A 23,857-nucleotide genomic window follows, 5' to 3' on the forward strand; every position below is an offset into this window, starting at 1 on the left:
AGCCACAGCTGATAGCCATCTGCTACCCGAGCCAGCACCTTTCCACATGAGGCCGAGAGCCTGGAAACTGCTCTCTGGGACTCTGTCCCCACATGCTCCTTGCAAAAGGAGTTTTGGGATCAAAAAGATTTAGAAAACACGGCAGACTATTATCCACTTCCTAGAGATTCACAATGCACAAAATAACATGGAAAGTTCTAGAAGTCCTTTAAAAAGAAATACTTAACTATGTTAAACCCCAGAGTTTTCCAAGTCAAAATGACCTTAGAATCTCTGTTTTTTATTTTTAGGTTAACACATTTCACAGAACATATTTTGAGAAATGCTCCTCTATGGCTTTGAAAAATTCCTTGCAGAAACAAAAAGCACAGAAAAATTAAGTAATTCCTAAGATCATGTTGTTGGTCGACAGCAAAGAAGATGGGTAATAAAATCAAAGACCCACATTCTAATTCCACCCCAACATTCTTGCCATAAACTGAGCCTGCCCAATAAGAGGCAGCAATAAATTTTCCATGATTTCCTTCTTTATGGTGTAAAGTGTTAGGCATGCTGATTACATACAGAATTGAACATGGCCCAGACGGGGGCCCACATTTCATGTACAAAAAGGCCTGATGTTTATAGTCTTTTCCTAAACAACCAGTGTTGCTTATCGCATGACTACAAGGTTTTTCAAATAGACTTGACAGCCCTTTGTTCCTAATAAAAAAAAAAAAAAGAGGATGAGAAAACAGAGTTTCTAATTATTTTCAGCAAGAATTACACAGACCAAGAAATCATAAGAGAAAGGCTTTTGACTATATATGCCAAATAATTTTAAAGTATTCAGCAAGGACAAGGAAAAACAGAAATCAATGAGATTACTGGAATGATGTAAACATTTCATCCATTTGCATAATACATAATTTTTTATTCTCATTTCCAAGGAATTTCATGTGATATTTTGAAACAGAAGATGGAGAAAATAAAACTCTCCAATTGCGGTACTTGGCAAACGCAGTTACCGTCCATACCCTGCAAGGACGTAAACCAGCATTCACACCTCAATAGCAATTCTCGCAAATCGATACTGCAGAGAGGCAGGAGGCCTCAGTAACACTAGGCCCCTCTCCCCGGCTGGCTGGTTGGACAGCATATCCAGCAAGCCTGTCAAACTAACAAACCCCAGGGCTTCTCCACAGCCGACAGCCATAGAAAAATCTCCCTGCGTGACAAAGCCAAGGAGAACTCTGGAGCAGTGAGAAGTCACATCGGGGAGAGGGCCCGACCACAAGCCCAGGGTGGGAGCTTGGTGCTGAGCCATCAGGTGCCCTGCTTCCAGGCCCTCAGACACAGTATGCCCTTGGTTCTGCCTCTTCTCTAGTTTCTTCTTCTCTTTCTGTTTCCGGATCTTGCTCTTGAATGGGTCGCTGTGCTTGGATTCCTGGGGCCCAGAGTAGAGCCGATCCTGACTGAACTGGAGGAAGTCCTCCTTGGCTGGGACACAGATCATGGAGTGTGGCTCGGGGCTGCCCTTCCTGAGCAGGGACAGGCTGACCCACACCAGGGCCCTGGGGAAGCGGTCCAAGAGGGACAGGCAAGCCTCTCTGGTCAGTTCCTGCTGCCCTCTACTGGGAACTTGCCGGGCTGCCCGACTGTCCCCGGAACTGGGCCCACACCAGGCTGACAGCTGCTTCAGAGATGCTCTACTCCTACATGAAGTTGGAGAAACATGTTTGAGGATATTTTGTCAAGGAGAAAATATGCACTTAGAAGATTGGGTATGCTAGAGGTAATTTGATTTTTTTATACTCTGTGTGGGAAAGGATCAAAACTCGAATTTTTTTTTTAATTAAAATACACAATGTATTTTTGTAATCATATTTTTCTTTTTATGCATCTGCTATTCTGAGACAGAAGGACTAAAGGTTTAAGAAGTTGAAGGCAGAGAAAAATAAGACAGTGAGATAGCATCTAAGGCTCTAATCACAGTGAGAGGAGCTGATACTTTGATTAGAAAAGAAACTCTCAGGGAGTTATATGAAGAATAAAAAGGAAGGATATGAACTTATGAGGTTACTATACAGAAAAAATAAGTATAAGGAAAGAGGTTTGAGCACTTATTAAAAATCAGAACACTGAACAAAAGGTAACAGATGAGCAAAATCTAACAGCCTGCTGCAGTATTGAGAGTAGAACACGTTTTACATGGGAGCCTCTGTGATAGTGACAATATTGCAATAAATCAGCGCCTCATCGGCCACAAGTTCAGATCATTCAAAAGGAACAGGAAGAAATCTAATTCAGTGATTTAAAGCAAAGAATGCTTGCTTGTTCAGAGTCTGCAAACGTTTTTGACCTAAGAGTACACTTGTGAGCTGCTTTGTGAGCAAACAAAACAGGTCATAAAAAAAATTTTTTTTTAATTAAAAAAAGACTTGGTTTAGGTCCTTATTAGATGACAATATTTCAAATCATTTCATTAGTTAGTATCATGCCCCAAATGAAAAGTGATATAGCTGTTTCCCTGTGCCTCTAGGAAAGCCCATAAATTCACTTTGCATAAAAGAACAGTGATAACTTTCATATACATCCTTGGCCTGGTCAGCAGTAGAACAGACCACCCAAAACATATGGGGACGTCATGAGCACCTACCTAAGAACGCAGAGGCGCCTACGGGTGGCATCCTGACCCGTTGCCCACTCAGTGCCCATCTGGGCTGGACACTCTGTGTCCATTCGACTTCTGGGTTCACTGCAGGCGTGCAGCAATGTACCTACTGCATTAGACACTTGATGAGTTTTTTCCGGCGTGGGAGCACAAGGCACCTCGTCTCCTCTCCAGTTGCTCTCCTCACCACTTGGAGAGGAAGCTACAGATGATTCCTCTTGGGCCTGAGCTCTTGATTCCCAGTCTTGAGTCAACTGCTCCCAGGGGCAGCAGAAAGGTGCCAGAGTGCCAAGCTTAACGTAGTTGGGCCGCTTTGCAGGAGGGCGTCTAATGAAAACCAAAGAGGAAAGCCAATTGTGAACAATTTAGCACTGGACAATTAAAATAATCATGGCCACTGTACTATATATCTCTATTTTAAAAACATACAAAAAAAGTTTTCTAAGAAATATGATAAAGAATAATAACCAACTGTACAGGCCGAGGTTTTTGTTTTCTTCAGTTTTTATTTTAGGAGATAATGCATCTACAATGCAGCCCCATGTGGCTATTGCACAACTCCTAGGAGTGCCATCCCTGAAAGACTGTAAGTAAGTGGTGTCCCTGTAGTGTGCAATTATGTCCCTGCACATTTACAGAGTTCTCAGTTCTAAAGGTACAAAAGGTGTGAGGGTGAAGTTTTTCTCTCATGACACAGCTGCCCTCCAGAGAGAGAGAGGATCAGTATCTCATGTCCTTCCAGAGACTTTGTATGTACATATAAGTAGACATGTACATATTTCTTTCATTTTTTTACCCATTTTTACACAATGGTAACATACTAGATACTTTATTTTTTGCCAGACTTTACTTTTTTCACTTAACAAAACATCCTAGATATCACTTAATATTAATACATCAAGAGATCTCCATTCTTTTGTAAAAGGCTGCGTATCTTATCCCACCATATGATTATACCCTAGTTTACTTAGATGGTCCTCTATTGCAGGACACTGGTTATTTTCAGGTTTTTGCCTCTATGAACAATGCTGTAATGAATAACCTTGAACAGGTGGCACAAGTATATCCACAGGATAAATTCCTGGGAGCGGAACTGCTAATGCAGAGTATTATTAGCGTTTACAATTTTGACAGATATTTCCAAATTGCCCTCCACAAGGGTGATGCCAACTGACCTTTCCAGCAGTGTAAGAGGGAGAACCTTTGAGAAATACCATAAGCTAGTGAGAACCACGGTCTGCTCTGGCACGTACTGACCCCAGCAGGTGGGGAGCAGCCTGGCTGCTGGCCACTCTGGGCTAGAGGACTTTTAGGGAGTCCCAGGCTGTGTCCTCAGACTGAAGGTCTCCTCTGGCACAGACCCAGACATCCCTTCCATTTATTTCTCACTATATGCTGTGATATCCTAAGAAGTGCAGCAGCCAAAAAACACTTCCAGGGCACTTGCCTTATCCTGAGACATTCAACACACTTAAAATATCCAACTTCACTAGTAAGCAAACAAACAGAAAATTACAACAATAACAAGCCATTTTTTTCACCAACCAATGCTGTCAATATTAGAAGACTGGTAATATCATGTGTTAGTGAGAATGAGGGAAAACAGGCCCCCTCATACCTACAGGTGAAATCCCAAATGACTACAAACAGCAATCTGTCAATAGAATATCGACCCTTAAGATGCGCTCTAAACCAGAAATCTTATTTATGGGATTTAACCTAAGGTCTACACTTTCTTTCCCCTATAGCTCTTCTCGTGGGTCTAGGCGTGGGCAGATGTCCTCCTGATGGCCCACACCATTTCTCTTCCAGGACCCCAGGTCCCAGCAGCACCTGCCATTAGAAAAACCACTAGCTCTCCCTCTTCAGCCAGCTCCACCCCCACCCCAACCCCCACTCCCCCACCCCCCACTATTCACCTGCCACACTATTTTCCCCTCTATCATGACTCCTATCATTCTCAGTGGCTTCAGTATCTATATATATCATCCCTCTAATACTCTGGCCTACTAGAAACTTCGTGTCCTCATTTCACACCTTTTACTTCATCCTACCTCAACCACCCACTCTCCTGGTCACGCCTTCATTTTGGTCATTGCTAATACCTGCTCCACCTTAAAAATCTCAATTTCAAGTATGCTTCACTCAGAGTGATGCCTTCTATTTTCCCAGCCCATTTACCTCTCCCCAAAACGATTCCTCAACCATTGAATCTCCTATTCACTTGCTCTACCACTTCCTCACTGCTCACCAGCGTCCTCACATCACTATCCTTATCAGCATAGATTCAATGGCTTCTGAGTTCCCTCCCTCACATACACCCTCAACTCCCTCCACTTGGCAAAGCCCATCCTCGTGACTTCCAACCCTCCACCTACCCCATGCCAGCACCTGATTGGCAGAACACAGCTGGGAAGAACACCCAATAGTCCTGAGTGGTCTTACTGCAGACACAACACTCAAGTGGACTTGCTTACATTTCTCCAGTCAATTCTATCTTCTACTCTCCCAGAAAACTGTTTACATTGATACCCCTCTTCTCAAATCTCCGACAGCCTATCTCCTTTTCTTATTCCTAGCTTACAACCTTGATTTCTTCAGTGAGAAAATGATGACAATCAGGAGAGTACTACCGAACCTCTCTACCACTTAATCTGTGTTCACATTTCAGTCAGCCTGCCAGCTACTAAAATGAGAGAACTGAGCCTGATCCTATGGAATGCCATACTTTGAAATGCATCCAATATAAGATGGGTTGTTGGACTGATTGAGGGCTGAACAGCTAAATGGCGCCCTGGATGCCACCCCCCCCAGAGTGGGGGTACTCTAGGACTCTGCTCTTGCAGCTTTAGTCCCTCCCTCCCCTTTCCTGGTTCCCTTCCACCAGCCTGGAAACATGTGCTTCCATCCAGAATATAAGCTCATTTCACAGCAAAGAAAACCATCAACAAAACAAAAAGGCAACCCACTGAATGGGAAAAGATCTTATAAGGGTCAAATATCCAAAATATATAAAAACTTCGCACAACTCAACATCAAAAAAACAATCTAATTAAAACATGGGCAGAGGACGTGAATAGATATTTCTCCAAAGAAGACATACAGATGGCCAATAGACATATGAAAAGATGCTCAACATCACTAATCAGGGAAACGCAAATCAAAACTACAATGAAATACCACCTCACTCCTGTCAGAATGGCTATTATCAAAAAGACAAGTAAGTATTGGCGAGGATGTGCTCTGTTGATGGGTTTGCAAATCGGTGCAGCCACTATGGAAAACAGTATGGAGGGTCTTCAAAAAATTAAAACTAGAACTACCTTATGACCCAGCAATTTCACTTCTGGGCATTTATCCTAAAAAATACAAAATGCTAATTCAAAAAGATAAATGCACTCTAATATTCACTGCAGCATTATTTATAATAGCCAAGGTATGGAAGCAACCCAGGTGTCCATCGATAAACAAATGAATAAAGAAGATGTGATATATAGAGAGATATCGATATTTACTACTCAGCCATAAAAAAAGAATGAAATCTTGCCATTTGTGACAACATGGATGGACCTCGAGGGTATTATGTTAACGGAAAAAAGGCAGACAGAGAAAGACAAACAGCATATGATTTCATTTATATGTGGAATCTAAAAAGCAAAGCAAATGAACAAACAAAACAAAACCGAAATAGACTCATAGATATAGAGAACAAACTGATGGCTACCAGAGGGGAAGGGATCGGGGGGAAGGAAAAAAAAGGCAAAGAGGAATAAGAGGTACAAAACTTCAAGTTATAAAATAAATAAGGATGTAATGTATAGCACAGGGAATATAATCAATAATATCATAACTTTGTACAGTGACTGATTGTTGTTAACTTACCGTGGTGAGCACTTCGTTAGATATATAAATGTTGAATAACTATGTTGTACACCTGAAACTAATATAATATTGTATGTTAACTATATTTTAATAAAAAATATAGCTCAACGAGGGCAGAAACAGCCTTTGCCTGCCTTCCTCTACTATAGTCCCAGTGCTTAGAAAGGTGTTTGGCACATAATAGGCTCCAAAGAGATTTGCTGAATGAATGAATAAATCAAATATATAACGATGCATATAGAAAACTGTTCACAGAAACACAAAGGGAAAAATCAGAAATTATGTAAAGAACAACTGAAAAATTATAGTACACCCATGCTGGAGTCCTATGCAGCCATTCAGTTATATTGTGAGCAAGACTTGGCTGGCTGTGACTCACAGGCCAAACCTGGCCCACTGTCTGCTTTTAGAGGACACATGAGCTGAGGATGGGTTTTACATTTTTAAATAGTTGGAAACAAACAAAAGAATAGTCTTTTATGGCACATGACAATTTTGTGAAATTCAAATTTGAGAGTCCATAAATAGAGTGAGACTGGAACACAGCCATGCTCCTCCATTTATGTAAGCTCTGTGGCTGCTTTTGTACCACCATGAAAGAGATGTAGTTGCCATGGAAACCAAAGGGCTCACAAAGCCAAAATATTTATCATCTGGCCCTTTATAGAAAAAGTTTACAAACGCTTGGTATAGAGTTATATTTATCGATATGGGAAAATTAGCCATAATACATTATTAAATGAAAAAAGCAGGTTTCAAAATAGTGTACATATTTTTTAAATTTGTATCTATAAAAAATTTGTATGCATAAAAATGTCTAAAGGGTAAAAAAATAAGCATTATTTGTCTTGGTGTAGAATTAACCCCTGGTTGTTTGCAGAATGTGACAGAATTTACAAGATTCTACAGGAGTATCCAGAGAAAAGATTTATTGTAAGTTAAAAAGAGAGAGAGAGCTCTGTTTGGAAACTGGCAGAAGTTTTGCCAGGGCAGTTTGAGAAGGATTGCTGTGGAGACAGAGGGGTAAGAGAGAGACACTGGCAAATGGAGTTGGCAAATGGAGTTGTGTCAGGGCATGGGGGACAGCTGCACCAATGAGGAGTGCTGGGGTTATATATATATATATCCCTCTGTCTCCACAGCAATCGTGTGTATATATATATATATATATATATATATATATATATATACATATATATATGTATATATATATATATATATATATATATATACATATATTTTTTTTTTTAATTGGGGAAGGGTAACAGGACTTTATTGGGGAACAGTGTGTACTTCCAGGACTTTTTCCAAGTCAAGTTGTTGTTCTTTCAATCTTAGTTGTGGAGGGCGCAGCTCAGCTCCAGGTCCAGTTGCCATTGTTAGTTGCAGGGGGCGCAGCCCACTATCCCTTGAGGGAGTCCAACCAGCAACCTTGTGGTTGAGAGGACGCGCTCCAACCAACTGAGCCAACCGGGAGCTCAGCCGCAGCTCAGCTCAAGGTGCCGTGTTCAATCTTAGTTGCAGGGGGCGCAGCCCACCATCCCTTGCAGGAGTTAAGGAATCGAACTGGCCACCTTGTGGTTGAGACCCCACTGGGCCATGTGGGAATCGAACCGGCAGCCTTCAGCGTTAGGAGCACGGAGCTCCAACGGCCTGAGCCACTGGGCTGGCCCCCTATGGTTTTATATTTTTCCATGCAGGATGCTGTAGAGTGCTTGTCAGCTTGCAGGAGGACTGCTGCTACAATTGTCTCCTTCTGGGAACTGACCTGTTCCCATCTATGATGGATGTCAGCTTGCAGGGTGTTGCTGGTGTGATTGGGAACTGTTCTGTTCCCATCTGTGATGGGTATTTGTTAGTGTGCAGGGGGTTGCCGTTGCAATTGGGAACTGTTCTGTTCTCACCTACGATGGATGTGAGGTGATTGTCAGCTTGCAGATGCAGTGCTAACCAGGGGAGTTAGAGCCAAACGGTTGATGTTTAAGCTTGTTCCTGCTAGCTCACAAGCTCACTCCTGTTAACTCTTTGCCTGTTCCATCCTGCCAGCCCACAAGCTCACTCCCGTTAACTCTTTATTTGTCTCATTATTGTCGATTATATTTAACAAACACATAGGAGATCCTCAGCTACATATTATAGGATGCACAAGGCATAAAATACATGATCGCTGTCCTTAAAGAGCTTGTAAGCTACTAATCCAGGAATATACCCTGTTCATTCATTCACTCACTCATTCATTCATTCATTCACCCATCATTCAACACTTTGAAAGCCAGGAACTGCCTGTCTCTGTGGTTGCAGCAGTGAACATCAAAGAACAATAGTGGAGCTCACAGTCAAGGAACTCCAACATTCAGTTAGTCACTCATTCATCAGTCAACAAATAACAGTGCCTAGTCACACTGTGCACCAGGCACTGGCTAGATACTGCAGATGCCACAACAAGCAAGTGTTTCGTGCTTCCAGGAGCCTACAGTTTAGTAGGAAATACAGGTTTCCCAATGTTAGCATGTACTTCACAGTATAAGGGAAACAAAGCTCCTCATTGGCCACTCCCCCAATGAAAAATAAAAAGAGAAAGAAACAGAGTCCAGATAGATAGATACCAAAATGTAAAGACAGTGCTTATGTCTCTGGTCGGAAGGAATACACCAGTTTTTAAATACATTTATACAGCTATTTTAATACATTTCTATAGTTTCATTAAGATTTCATCACTATGTATTATAACCAGTTATAAAAAACACTATTTTGAGGGGGCAGGATTGGCAGTGAGAATCTACTAACAAGCATCTGAAACTCATGCCAGCAATTTAGGTGCACACCATTAGCAGTGTAATCAAATGACCAAGGGAAGGATTTATAACCTGATGGGCCTATATAAAAGCCAGATATAAGACAATCTGCTGACTTAATTATGTCTTGGTAATGCTGAACTCAAGGAAAAGCCTATGGAAACATTAAATAATAAGAGTTACCAAAGCTATTCCAAACCATATTGACCAATGTGAATAAGCACTTCTCTTCCTCTTAAGACACTATCAAACTACAGAAGCCAGTTACTTACCGTTTGTACTTTTCAAGAAGATTCTTGGCTTGCTCTTCAGCAAACAGAATGCCAGCAGGGCAGTCTGGAAAATCACCTGGGATGTAAGGAGACCTTTTATACTGAGAATGCATTATAGCCTCTTTCAATCCTCCAACTCTTGCACCTCGATAGATCTAAAGGAAATGTCAAAAAGATCTTGTCAATAACCAGCTTAAAGTGAAACTGCTTAATCGTTTATAATGGGGACAATGGGAAACAACCTAAATGCCCATTGAAAAGAGAATGGATAAATATACTGTGGAGAAATCCTACAATGGGTTACTATACAATAGTAAAAATGAATGAAATACAGCTTCACCAATCAACATGGGAAAATCTCAATGTTGAGTGAATATAGCAAGCTGCAAAAGCATATATACAAAGTGAAGTATATACAAAGTTTAAAAACACGTCAAATATAATTATTTTATTTTGGGATATAAGCATGCTTTATAAATCTATAAAAACATGCATGGTCATGACAAATACCAAAAACAGGAACAGTGATTCTTTTAGAAGGAGGGAGGGAAATGGAATTAGGGAATCTGTGATGTTTTATCTCTTAAACTGGATAGTGGGTAAACAATAGTACATAGACATTCATTACATCAATATCTATACGTTTTGTATGCTTGAAACATTTCACAATTTTAAAATAAGATTAAAAAATAGTCCCACTCCTAAACGATTAGCTGAATAACCCTTGCACTAGGCATTACCGCTAAAATTAATTACCTGCATGAATCTAAGTCTTACATATCTTTTATACTCTCTAGCTTAAAGAAATATTTAAACTAACCAAAAAAAACCACCCAAAAACCCTATATATTAGATTTTAATAAAATACTTAGTTGCAGTTAATAAATAAGAATATGTCAGCACTTAGAAAACAAAAAAATGTATTCTATACATCTATAAAAATTAAAAAATTATAAAGATTGTTTTTCTTTCAACTGTAACAAATTTCTTCAAGGAAAAAAAACCCTCAACATTTTGTTGCCACTAGTATTCAAAAATCAGGCCACTTTTTTTTTGGGGGGGGGATCAAACCATTTTATTGAGAACCTTCGGGGTAGGGTCGAAGGGCTGGGAGGACGATGAGATCCTAAGTCTTCAGTCAGCCTGGATCTCTCAAGCTTCCCGGCTGCCAAAAGCATCAGGCCACTTTTAATACCTCAAAAATTCACAACGTGTCAGTACAATTCTTATTACTAAAAGCCTGGCTTCAGGGACTTTATGAAGTATCTTGTATCAGGACTATAGCTCTAAGTGCACAAAAATAGCACTCAATTTCTAAATTGTGCCTGAAGCTGGAACATTTTCAGCACTTGGTATTTATTAGGAGTGTATTTTAAACGCTGCAGCTCTTAGTCAGAATAAAAAAGTAACCTACCAATGGAATCCAAAAAGCCATGCCCCAGCCCTTTGGGAGCAGGACATCCCAGCCACTTCCCCAGCCTCGTCGGTCATCACCAGTCACTTTTCCCGGCTGTTGAATCAAAAGTAGAGGTATCTTGGATTCATGGGGACCTAAAACAAGTTGTGACCCAGGCACCAGCAATTCACTTCTCTTCTGGTTTAAATCCTGAAGTGGAAGAAAATAATTCAAGACAAACCACCCTAGTCTTATGGGAGATTGTACTGGGTCTCCCAATAAGCAGCTTTAGAAAGTTATACGCTCTTTTAAAAAGCAAGAAAAAAATGTTCTTTATAAATAAACATGAGCCACTTTAAGTACAAGGTATTTCCTCCTATGATGATTTTCCTCTGTACAAGTGTTTTGGTAGAAAATGCCAAATTATCTTAAATTTGGCCTAATATACTAGATGATTCAAAGTTATAAAATAATACACATTCATTCCGCTAATCTCTTATATCAGGATTAATCTTACATTTTGATACTCTGTCCCTACCTTTACTTTGGTTAAGATTTGTTGTCAAAAAGGTACAAACAACGAACAACTTCTCAAGGAGGGGCAAATATAAAAATACTCTGATTCTTGAGAAAATATTTCTCACCAGATCTTAAGGATTTAAAATAGGAGATACTATAAATTATTTGTTAAGTGGACTGTAGGGACTGTAGATAACAACATCCTTTCAGACTTTTCTTGCCAGCTGCACAAACAGATGAACAGGTAGAAGAGAGGTCTGCCACTCGAGTAGTTGAGAAAACTACCCAAGAGACTGCCTCCACGCTACAAAGTCTACCTACCTCATGGATACTTGTCAGGCCATGACCAAGTCCTGACTCGCCTTTTTCACTTCTGGTAAATTTTCACTATCATCTACATGTTGGTATTCCAAAATATCTATATTTTAGCGCCTACTTTTCCTTCTGGGATTAAACCTCTCTCCTTGACATCTGCTCCTGAGAAGTCCCAAGGCCCCTCAAACTCAATTTATCTGAGATGAAACTTCATTTTTCCCACTGCGTTCACCCTCCTTCTGTATTCCCATCTAGCTAAATGATGCCACAATTCTCATAGTTCAGTCCCTCATTCATTCATCCATTCAAGTATTTATTGTTCATTCATTCAAATATCTACTGAGCATCCGTTATATGCCAAACATTCTTCTAGACATTGGAATATAGCAGTGACAAGTCAGACCTGGCCCTAGCTCTCTATAAGCTGAGCTCCTAAACCCAAGCTAGACCTTTCGGACCTAATTTACAAGTCTCCTCCTTTCTCACCACCCATCTTCCAATCAACCGCTGAGTCTTGTCAATTTTACCCTCCAGGAATGTGTATTAGTCCCAGCCCCTGCACTCCAGCCACACAACCACACTTCAGGCCCCCATCATGTCCTATATCATAGATATTCCCAGGGTCTCTTTTAAGGTCATCAAACCACAAGTCCTCTCTCCAGCTCCTCCTCCCACATCCCCATCCCTAGGCTCATCCACCCTCCAGTGTTGCTGGAGTGAAATCTGGTCGTGTCATGACCCAGCTTAAAACCTTCAATGGTGCCCTACATCGTCAGTACAAATCCTTAAAAGTGCCCCAAGGTCTTCTTGGTCCCTATTTCTCTTCAGTTTCATCTCCTGCCCCAACCCTTGACTTGAAGCTACTACTCTACTTGGGAGATTTTGAAACACATCATCCTATTTTGGGCCTAGGCACTTGCACATGCTGTTCTCACTTCTGGCAATCCTTTCTCCACTGCAGCCCTGGCCTCAAGAGTCTGGTTATTTCTAACCACCCACCTAAGAGTCAGCTCAAAAACCTGCTCCTCCATCCAGGAGCTTTCCCTAATTTCTATAGTCTGTGCTTAGTACCCCTTCTTTAGGCTTCCTTTGTCCCCCGTACTTCTTTGACCATATCCTAATGTACCCCATCTTCTAATACAATACCTGGTCCTGATAGGAGCGCAACCATTGTGAAATTAAAGATCAGAGAATAGTAAACAAAGACAGACAGAACATTCTAGGGGAAAAACATGTATTTAAACAATGAGATTATAATTTCAAGAAAAAGGTCTTTGTATTAACTTTCTCTAGGGATTCTTCTTCTCTAAGAACAGGGGAAAAAAATATACTATATATCATAAGTAAGGGACCAATAAATTGTTTGAAAATAAAAGGAAGTCTGTAGGATTCTATAAAGTATGAAGCAACTTTTATCGTCTCTCGAGTGATGAATTTCAACCTGTCTTCATCACTTTATCAATAATCCTTACACCATTAGTTACCTGATCCGAGATTTTATTCTCTGTGACACTCTTAGAGATAGCTTGGTTCCAAATATAGCTATGCGTACACTCCACAGGCACACCCTCCAGAAGCAGCTGTCTAACTTTCTCATTATCTAAGAAGGAAAAGAAATAGCCTTCAAACCACGTCCTTTAGCTCAGTTAAGTCAAACGCTAAACGTTGTCAGTTGACCTTTTGCTACAAGAAAATATTTCATAGGCACTTACTTTACTTCTCTAGAAGAATTTACTGGACTAGATAGATATTAAGTTATTCTTATAGTTGGCTTCATAATCAGTGAAATAGCAAAGGTTCCTAAACTTATTTTTTGACATTTTAGTATAGAAGAGGCAAATATCACATAAAATTGTCTTTAAATAACTGTACCTAATTTCACATTTAAGATAATCAAATTCTAGAAACCACTGCAAAGGCAAAAAATTTCTTGATAATATGCAATGGCAGCACAGGCCATATGTTAACAATTGGCTTCAGGGTCTTTATATCATTCCTGGCCTAATGGTAGTAAGACAACAGATACCATCCTTTTCTTCAGCCCTATTATTTAAAGTCTCTGATAACCCTTTTTTTTTTTTTAATAAATTTAATTTTTTTTAACTTTTTTTTTTTTTAAGATTTTATTGGGGAAGGGGAACAGGACTTTATTGGGCAACAGTGTGTACTTCCAGGACTTTTTTCCAAGTCAAGTTGTTGTCCTTTCAGTCTTAGTTGTGGAGAGCGCAGCTCAGCTTCAGGTCCAGTTGCCTTTGCTAGTTGCAGGAGATGCAGCCCACCAGTCGAACCGGCAACCTTGTGGTTGAAAGCCCGCACTCCAACCAACTGAGCCATCCGGGAGCTCAGGAGCTCAGCAGCAGCTCAGCTCAAGGTGCCGTGTTCAATCTTAGTTGCAGGGGGCACTGCCCACCATCCCTTGCGGACTCAAGGAATCAAACTGGCAACCTTGTGGTTGAGACCCCACTGGCCCATGTGGGAATCGAACCGGCAGCCTTTGGAGTTAGGAGCATGGAGCTCTAACCGCCTGAGCCACCAGGCCGGCCCTCTGATAACCCTTTTTTATTGAACTGAAAATTTACTCCTTTCTATAAAACAAATTTTTTTTCATTCCTTTAAAATGAGCATATTTTCTGTGAAATAGTCATTCTTTAAATAAACCACACCATGCCAAATACTCCTCTAGTGGGAAAGGAGAAGGAACTTTTCAGTTATAAACATACATTGATGAGAAACTTCCTACATGTAGTCATTTAATCACTAAGAGAAAAATCTGCCAAATCTTATTTTGTTGGACTGAAGAATTAAAAAAAAAAAGTCAGACAATTAATGAGTTTTGATTATGGTCCTAAAAGGTCAACATAGGAAGGTCAGTCAAACACACGTACTTGCATGGGTCTGATGTCTGGGAAAAAAATAAGTTGGAAGTGACTGGGCCATAATATGACAGATTTCAGGGAAGAACAAAATCAAAAAAAATTTAACTGATGAAAAGATCTGAGATGAAAGCTCCTTAAAAACAGCAACTGCTTCTGGTACACTGCTCTTCCTCATGGAGATAACCACCAACAGAGTCTACAATAATAATGCTATGGGCTGCGAGCAGTTCACATAGCCTGACTAGGAGCAAACAGGCTCCATCTCAAAGAGCCTGTCTACCCAAAACACTTCCCTGTGGAGCGCTGCCATGGGTTGGAGAGACAGAATTGGGATTTTATTCGGACTTGGCTGCAGACAAAAGAGATGGCTGATACTTAGGGTGTGAAGGCACAGTAAAGCACGACCTCATCTTCAAATATTCCAAAAAATAATAATAGATATAACAAAGTAGATGGTATGTCCAGACAATGGAATATTATTCAAAAAGAGAAATGAGCTATCAAGCCATGAAAAGACATGGAGGAAACTTAAATGCATATTACCAAGTGAAAGAAGGCAATGTGAAAAGCTACATACTGTATGATCCCCACTGTATGACATTCTGGGAAAAGGCAAAACAATGGAGACAGTAAAAGAATCAGGGGTTGGGGGGGAGAGGGATAAACAGGTGGAGCACAGCAGACTCAGGACAGTGAAACTATTCTGTAGGATGCTATAATGGCAGCACGTCATGCAGAATGTCACTGTATAATGGTAGATGTATGTCAATACTCATTTGTCCAAACCTATAGAACGTATTACACAAAGAGTGAACCCTAATGTAAACTATGGACTTTGGGTGATAATGATGTGTCAATGTAGGTTCACGGATTGTAATGCACGTACTATCTGGTGCAAGATGTTGCCAGTGAGGGAGGCTGTGCACGTGTGGGGGCAGGGGTATATGGGAACTTTCTGTACTTTCTACTCAATTTTCCTGTGAACCTAAAAACTGTTTTAAAATATAAAGTCTATTTAAAACAAAGTTAAATATGTCTGAAGGCAAAGGGGAAGTCCCCTTTTAGGTCAACAGTCTTCACTGAGTGAGACAAAAGAACATTACCAACTGGGTCAGCATGCACCTCGTGTACCCAGAATGACTACAAATGCTGAATGCAATACTAATTCCTTCCCCAAGACTAATACAGAGTATATTCTTTCATACCCAGACAAAAGCTTTCTGACTTACATAACTCCACAATTGTGACTTTTAAAATCGAAGGAAATAGCTTGTTTTCTCTTTTCTTAAATACATTTGGAGATCACCAAATTTTAAATTAAAACTTTAAGTTTTACTGAGAAAAGCAAACAAAACTAATAAAAAGCTTTATGATTTGGGAATCAAATAAACCAAAGTTACAGCCTTCAAATTCACTCTATTTTAAGTTAAGTATTCAGAATAGTCAAAGGGACCCAGCTGAAGCTATCGGTTTTTTCCTCCCAAGAGCAGAAACAGAGAAGTCATTGCACAGTGACAGATAACTAACTGGGCACTTCTGAAAGATAAACTGCAGATCAGTGCTGTGAAAGTGTTCGCAATCATTCTAAGGCAACTCAACTCTCCCAGTGTTTTGGGTACACACTACCAAAGTGTATAAAGAGAAAGATTAAAACCAGCCTATGAGTACAATGTAAGTTCAATATTTTCTAAAGCAGATTCATCTCTGGAAGACAAAGACTAGTTAAAATAATGTATTATATCAAAGCAAATTAGCAAATGGTAAGGAGCACAAACACTAAAGTAGCAGAGTACAGCAGAATTTATATTTTAAAACCTCACCCAGAAAACCAGCTATTTGTATAGTGAAATGCTGTGGTAATAAAATTGAAAAGATTTCTAAAAGCATATTTAATCCAAATTCAAGAACCAAATAATCAAGTAAACTTTTCCAAAGCATCTGAGAATATGCATCATCACTTCATGTGCTTCACTGAAAGAGAAAACTGCTTCCTTCTCTTTATGTTACTACTGAGGCAAGTGGAGTTAAGACCCCTCAGAAAATATCTTTAATTTAAAAAAAAAAAAATGATTTGTATGCTAGTTTGGACTAACAGTCACAAGAAGGAAGTAACGTGGCACCATTAGCCCAGACTGCCTGTCTGCTGGAGGTAGGATGTGGGGAGTTGCGGGTGGGCAGGGGGACAAATAACAAAGACAGTAGAAATAATAGCAGCATACACTGAGTAAGGTTCACAAGAAGTATAGCTTCTATCCCTACACATCAAGATAACCTAGTAACATGCATTGTTAAGGTGTTTTTCAGCCCACAAAGCAAAAGACCAACTGAAACCCAGGGTCCTGATTTAACGTGTGATTCTGATTTAATATATAGCCCCAGAATCCTATTCAGTTTCTACACAGCATGCCCTGTAAGCCTTAACACTTTCCCTTACTAGTCATTAACCCTGAGGCAGCCAGAAACAATGGTCATGCCTTGACTTAAGGTTCACAAGGCATGAGTTTCTGTTAAGCTAAAGACAACCTCGGGCCTAACTTGTGCTTCAGCTCAATAACCCTAAAGGAGAATGATCCCCTGGACACATCCTCATGAAATAAGACTGAAGGACTTGAAACTGACCTCAAGACCTGAAATAATGATTTACTGCCAGTATCTCACTCTTGACCAATCAGCAAAACCCACCATCCCAAATACCTTATTCAGATGATACATGATTTTTGCTCAATAAAACCCCTTGTCTGTAAACCATCAGGGAGTTTGGGTTTTTCCAGCTTGTGCCCATTCTCCATTGTGTAATGCTACACAGTTAATGCCACTTTCTTTCACTGCACCGCAGTGTGAGGCCACCATTATCCTGATTCCAAAAACAGACAAAGACATTACAAAAAAAAAAATTATAGGTCGATATCCTTGATGAACATAGATACAAAAATCCTCAACAAAATACAAGCAAGGCGAATTCAGCACTACACTAAAAAGATGATACATTATGATCAAGGGATTTATTCCTGAGATGCAAGTTTGGTATCAATTAACGTGATACACCACATAAACGAGATAAAAGATAAAAATCATATGATTGTATCAATAGATGCAGAAAAAGTGTTTGACAAAATCCAGCATCCATTTACGGTAAAAACTCTCAGCCAAGAGGGAAAATAACTCAATGGGGAAAAGCTAATAGCATTCTCCTTAAGATCAGGAATAAGACAAAGATGCCCACTTTCATTGCTTTTATTCAACATAGTATTGGAAGTCCAGCCACAACAATCACACAAGGAAAAGAAACAAAAGGCATCCAAATTGAAAAGGAAAAAGTAAAACTGTCATTGTTTGCAGATGCCAGGATACTATATATAAACAACCTGAAAGATTCCACCAAAAAAAACTATTAAAACTGATAAATGAATTCAATATAGTAGCAGGATACAAAATTAATATTCTGAAATTGTTTGCATTTTTATTCACCAATAATGAACTATCAGAAACAGAAAATAAGAAAACAATCATAATTGCATCAAAAATAATAATAATAATATCTAGGAATAAATTTAACCAAAGAGGTAAAAACCTGTACTCGGAAAACTATAAGACACTTAAGGAATTGAAGAAGATACAAATCAATGAAAGCATATACCATATTCATGGATAGAAAGAATTAACATCGTTAAAATATCCATACTACCCAAAGCAATCTATAGATGCAATGCAATCTCTATCAAAATACCAATGGCATTTTTCACAGAATTAGAATATTCTTAAAATTTATATGCAACCACAAAAGACTCCAAATAGCCACAGCTATCTTAAGAAAGAAGGAGAAAATTGGAGGCATCATGCTACCAATATCAAACTATATTACAAGGCCATAGTAATCAAAACAGCATGGTACTGGCATAAAAACAGACACATAGATGGATGAAACAGAATAGAGAGCCAAGAAATAAGCCCACACCAATATGGTCATTTAATCTATGACAAAGGAGGCAAGAACACACAGTGGGGTAAAGCCAGTCTAGTCAATAAATGGTGTTGGGAAAACTGGACAGATACAAGCAAAAAAATGAAACTGAACCTCCTTTTAAAACCATATACAAGAATAAAATCAAAATGGATTAAAGACTTAGATGTAATACCCAAATCCATAAAACTCCTAGAAGAAAACGTAGGCAGTAAACTCTCTACATTGCTCTCAGTGACATTAATACTTTTTCTGATCTATAATATCTCCTTGGGCAAGGGAAACAAAAGAAAAAATAAACAAATGGTACTATACAAAACTTAAAAAAAAAAGCTTTTTCACAGCAAAGAAAACCATCAACAAAACAAAGACATCCTACTGAACAGGAGAAGATATTTGCCAATGATACATCTGATAAGAGGTTAATATCCAAAATTTATGAAGAACTCATATAGCTCAATACAAAAAAAAAAAAATCCAATTTAAAAAATGGGCAGAGGGCCTGAACAGATATTTCTCCAAAGAGGACATATTTTCAGATGCTCAATGTCACCAATCATCAGAGAAATGCAAATTCAAACCACAATGAGATATCACCTCACACCTGTCAGAATGGTTATCATCAATATATCAACACCCAAGTGTTGGCGAGGATGTGGAGAAACGTGAACCCTTGTGCATTGTTGGTGAGACTGCAAATTGGTGCAGCCACTATGGAAAACAGTTTAGAACTTCCTAAAAAAATTAAAAATAGAACTACCTTATGACTCAGCAGTTCTATTTCTAGGTATTTATCTGAAAAAATCCAAAACACTAATTTGAAAAAATATATAAACCCCTATGTTCACTGCAGCACTATTTACAATAGCCAAGATATGGAAGCAACACAAGTGCCCCTCAACAGGTGGTTGGATATAGAAACGATGTATGATCAAAAAATATGGTGAATGTTTAAATGTAAAAGTTTCTTACAGTAAAACACACACTGCCATTAATCCTCTTTAAAATACTCCCCCTCGCTTCGAGCACACTTACCCCATCATTCTTGCCATTTTCTGAAGCAGTTCTGGAAGTCCTCTTTTGTGAGTGTCTTTAGTTGCGCTATCATGGCTGCCTCCAAGTCCTAAATTGATTTAAAACATTTACCTTTCATGGTCATTTTGACTTTGGGGAAGAGCCAGAGGTCACATGGTGCCAGATTTGGTAAATAAGGTGGATGAGGACACACAGTAATGTTTTTATTTGACAGAAATTGCGTACCAGTAAGCGATGTGTGATTCTGAGCCTTTCTGTTGTGATCAACAAATACGGTGAATGCTGCTGCCGAATGCCATCCAATCGAAAGGCAGGGATCTTCAATATAGGAAGCGGCGCTTCGAACCTTAGTAACAGTGTGTAATGAGTTTCAATTTGTTGGTGCAGTCAGTCAGGTGTGAGCTATGGTTGAGAGAAGGTGTGTTTTAAAGTGTGCCATAAATCATCCTCCATCATGACAACATTCCGTGTCACACATGCTTCTGGTATGGCAATTTCTGTCAAATAAAAAACATTGCGGTGTGTCCTCATCCACTTTATTCACCGGATCCGGCACTATGCAATTTCTGGCTCTTCCCCAAAGTCAAAATGATTCAGGACATCAAAGCAGCCATAACAGTACAACTAAAGACACTCACGAAAGAGGACTTCCAGAACTGCTTCAGAAAGTGACAAGAATGACAGGATAAGTGTGTTTGAAGTGAGGGGGAGTATTTTGATGGGGATTAATGGCAATATGTCTTCTGTAATAAATTTTTTATTTAAACATTCACTGTATTGTTTGATCACACATTGTATATACAATAGATATTACTCAGCCAGAAAAAAAGAAGGAAAGTGTACCATTTGTGACAACATGGATGGACCTAGAGGGTATTATGCTAAATGAAATAAGACAGACTGACAAAGACAAATACCACATGATCTCACTTATAAGTGGAATCTAAAGAAAAACAAAAACAAAAACAGATTCACAGATAGATCAAACTGATGGTTGTCCGAGAGAAGGGGGGTTGGGGAACTGGGTGGAAAAGGTGAAGTAATTAAGAAACACAAATTGGGGGCGGCTGGATGGCTCAGCTGGTTAGAGCGTGAGCTCTGAATAACAGGGTTGCTGGTTCAATTCCCACATAAGCTAGTGAGCTGCGCCCTCCACAACTAGATTGAGGACAGTGAGCTGCCGCTGAGCTTCTGGAGGGCCGGCAGGATGGCTCAGTTGGTTAGAGTGCCAGCTCTCAACAACAATGTTACAGGTTCAAAACCCGCATTGGATGGTGGGCTGCGCCCCCTGCAACTAAAGATTGAAAATGGCAACCGGACTTGGAGCTGAGCTGCCTCCTCCACAACTAGATTGAAGGACAACAACTTGGAGCCGATTGGAAAACACACTGTTCCCCAATATTCCCCAATAAAATAAAATTAAAAAAAGAAATACAAATTGGTAGTTACAAATTAATAATAGTGAAGTAAATAAAATACAGCATAGGGAATATAATTAATAATATTGCAACAACTATGTATAGTGCCCAGTGGGTACTAATCAGGGATCACTGCATAAACTATATAAATGTCTAAACACTATGCTGTACACCTGAAACTAACATAAAATAATACTGAATGTCACCTATAACTGGAAAAAATAAATAAAAATTAAAAAGTTTACTCTTTATGTAGCTCACCTGCCAATACTTCTTCAGAGAAATTACTTAAAACAGGTTTTAATGAAATTCCACAATGACTAGCAAGCTTTTATAATAAAACTTAAATCATGTTTTTTGAGGAAGACTAATTTTCCTTGAACTGACTCATATTAAGATACCTTAGAAAGGATTTAATACGAAACTGCCTCATTCCAAAAAAAATTTGAGGCAGCAAGAGAAACTAGAGTTTAACTGTGGCTTTAAGGAGATTCTGATAGTCAACATTTAATGGTGTAGTCAATGCTGAAAATTTTATGGCTGCACCAGTCCATACTACTATTAAAAAGAAAAAGAAAAAGGCAACACATCATTAATAGAAGTCTCAGAATCCATAATTAACTAACTTATTTATATATCTTCAAACTCCTTTCATCCGATCCACCTTTCATGTGAAGTCTGACAGAGTAGTTTACTGCCCCTTTAATAAGCTATCTAACTACACATGGAGGTAAAAACAAATTCTAAAGTCGTTACTAAACACACCTGTGTTTTTTATCTCCAAAAATTCACAAGCTAATTTTAATGATTCTTCCAAATAACCATATTTAAATGACAGTAAATACAATAAGGCATAATCACAACTGCGGCAAATCCCAGATCAGACTAAAATTTTAGCCAGCCCTATCCACCCTCCTATGCCATCTCAGCCGAAAAACTCCCTCAGGCCACTCTACTGAGTTTAAACCAAGACTTCTTACCCTTCAGCACCTGGGATGGCCTTGCCAGGATTCGAACCTGGATCATCTGTATGGTCAAACAGAGGCTTCCAATGAGCACAAGACCAGCTGCAGGTGCACATCCCTACCTCACAACCGAAATCTGAAATGCTAGGCCTTTTCAGAGAATCCAGTTTGAAGACAGGTTTTACTAGACACTAAAAATAAAAACCTTAGGGAAAAAAAGTAATGTAAGAATCAGGCTACACGTTTCACAGCTAAAAGATACTCCCACACACGCCATCTCCCCTTTGATCATAACCACCTTGAATGCAGCCAGGTAAAGGTTGCCCTAATTTCTACAGATGAAGTCACTGCAGAGGTTGTCACAAACAGAACTCTTCTAATGGGACTAGAGTGCTGCTCAAAATAGTAAGGAAAACCAGGGGTGTTTCAAGACCTTTACCTTGGCATTTTTCTGGATTGGGCAAAACTTTGGACCTCTTCTGAGGCAAATTTATTCGAGGATCCCCAACTGTCAGTCCTAAAATAGTACCTGCCGGAATTTCTGCTGGTGATGTTATTCCTTTAACAATAAACAAAAATACCCAAGCTCAAAGAAAGTTATTCACAATGTATACATATTTGCTTATATTTTCAAACTTTTCTAATGAAACATTCTTCTTTGGCTATTTATTTAAAAACATGCACTCTCCTTTCTTCCCATCGATGCTTTTAGAGAATAAATTAACATTCATAAAGAGTGATGTTTCTTACAAGAAATATTAAATTAACATAACAGATTATTTTACATGAACTTATATGTTTCTATCAAGATAACTATAGTAGTTTTAGGCACAAAAGTAACCATGTGCAGGCATAGATTTCAGTTTAGTACCTGGTATATGCATTTATCTATATTAGAATGTCAGTTATTTAGAATACTAACACCACATTTGTTTGTTATTTCATAAACAAACTCAAATAGTGTTTAGACTATTCACTGAATTCAGGCACCTCTCTTACTTGCTTTCTTGCTGTATTAAAACAATGAGTTACAAGTTAAAAAGCACCACTACACAAAACACTATTTTAACCCACTTCCCACTTTCCCTCCTTCCCCAATACAACACAGCATCCCCTCCGTATACCTCCCAACAATGCAAATATGGCTTCCTGTCTGTGGTGAAGGGAAACGCTATCAGGATTTTTACAGGTTTCAGTCCACCAACGGTGAGGTGTGTTCTCTGTGTCTTCTCCCTAATGAAAAAACAATTCCTGTTCACTAGACAAATAATGAATCAGACTTAATAATGTTGTTATGGTTATGATGCTGCTCCCCACACCCACTTTTCTTCTGTATGTGGGAACGAATGTTTTATGGGGGGAACCAGGGAATTTGCCACTATATTTAACACAGTAATTAACACCAGACTAACTACTCTACTTGTTAGAGGCAAGGACACAGTATTACACTTCTGTCACAATTTCACATACAAAGAAAAACGCCCATGGTTTTCAGAGACCACCTACCTAAGTTACTCCACACCTGTGGTCTCTCGAGCACAATGCCAACACGAGTGCCTTGCTCCCTGCTCCTCTCCCACTACTGCCAATTTCATCACCACCAATGTTAGCAATAAAACCTTTCTCACCAAAGAAAAACCAAGTCAATAATACCTTTTGAAGAAATCTTCAGCAAAAGGACATATTACAATGATAGTATTCCTAAAAATTTCAAATAAGACAAACTAGACCTTCCCTAGTGGTCTAGTGGTTAGGATTCGGCGCTCTCAA

At 39.2% G+C, this 23,857-nt stretch overlaps 1 protein-coding gene across 1 annotated transcript in view; it reads right to left on the reverse strand.

Annotated features, from left to right (window-relative positions):
- Window positions 1-506: 506 nt before the first annotated feature.
- The window catches only part of POP1 (POP1 homolog, ribonuclease P/MRP subunit), a 38,150-nt gene continuing 14,799 nt past the window's right edge, over window positions 507-23,857 (reverse strand). Inside the window, exons 10-16 of the mRNA XM_081070263.1 lie at window positions 23,212-23,320; window positions 22,527-22,646; window positions 13,317-13,432; window positions 11,017-11,208; window positions 9,603-9,757; window positions 2,639-2,980; window positions 507-1,694 (exon numbers count right to left, since the gene is read on the reverse strand). Of these exons, the coding sequence (XP_080926389.1) occupies window positions 1,040-1,694; window positions 2,639-2,980; window positions 9,603-9,757; window positions 11,017-11,208; window positions 13,317-13,432; window positions 22,527-22,646; window positions 23,212-23,320 (1,689 nt within the window). The 3' untranslated portion in view covers window positions 507-1,039. The remainder of the gene's footprint in view (window positions 1,695-2,638; window positions 2,981-9,602; window positions 9,758-11,016; window positions 11,209-13,316; window positions 13,433-22,526; window positions 22,647-23,211; window positions 23,321-23,857) is intronic.

Source organism: Rhinolophus hipposideros (genome assembly GCF_964194185.1).
Source record: "Rhinolophus hipposideros genome assembly, chromosome: 13".
Taxonomy (NCBI): Eukaryota; Metazoa; Chordata; class Mammalia; order Chiroptera; family Rhinolophidae; genus Rhinolophus; species Rhinolophus hipposideros.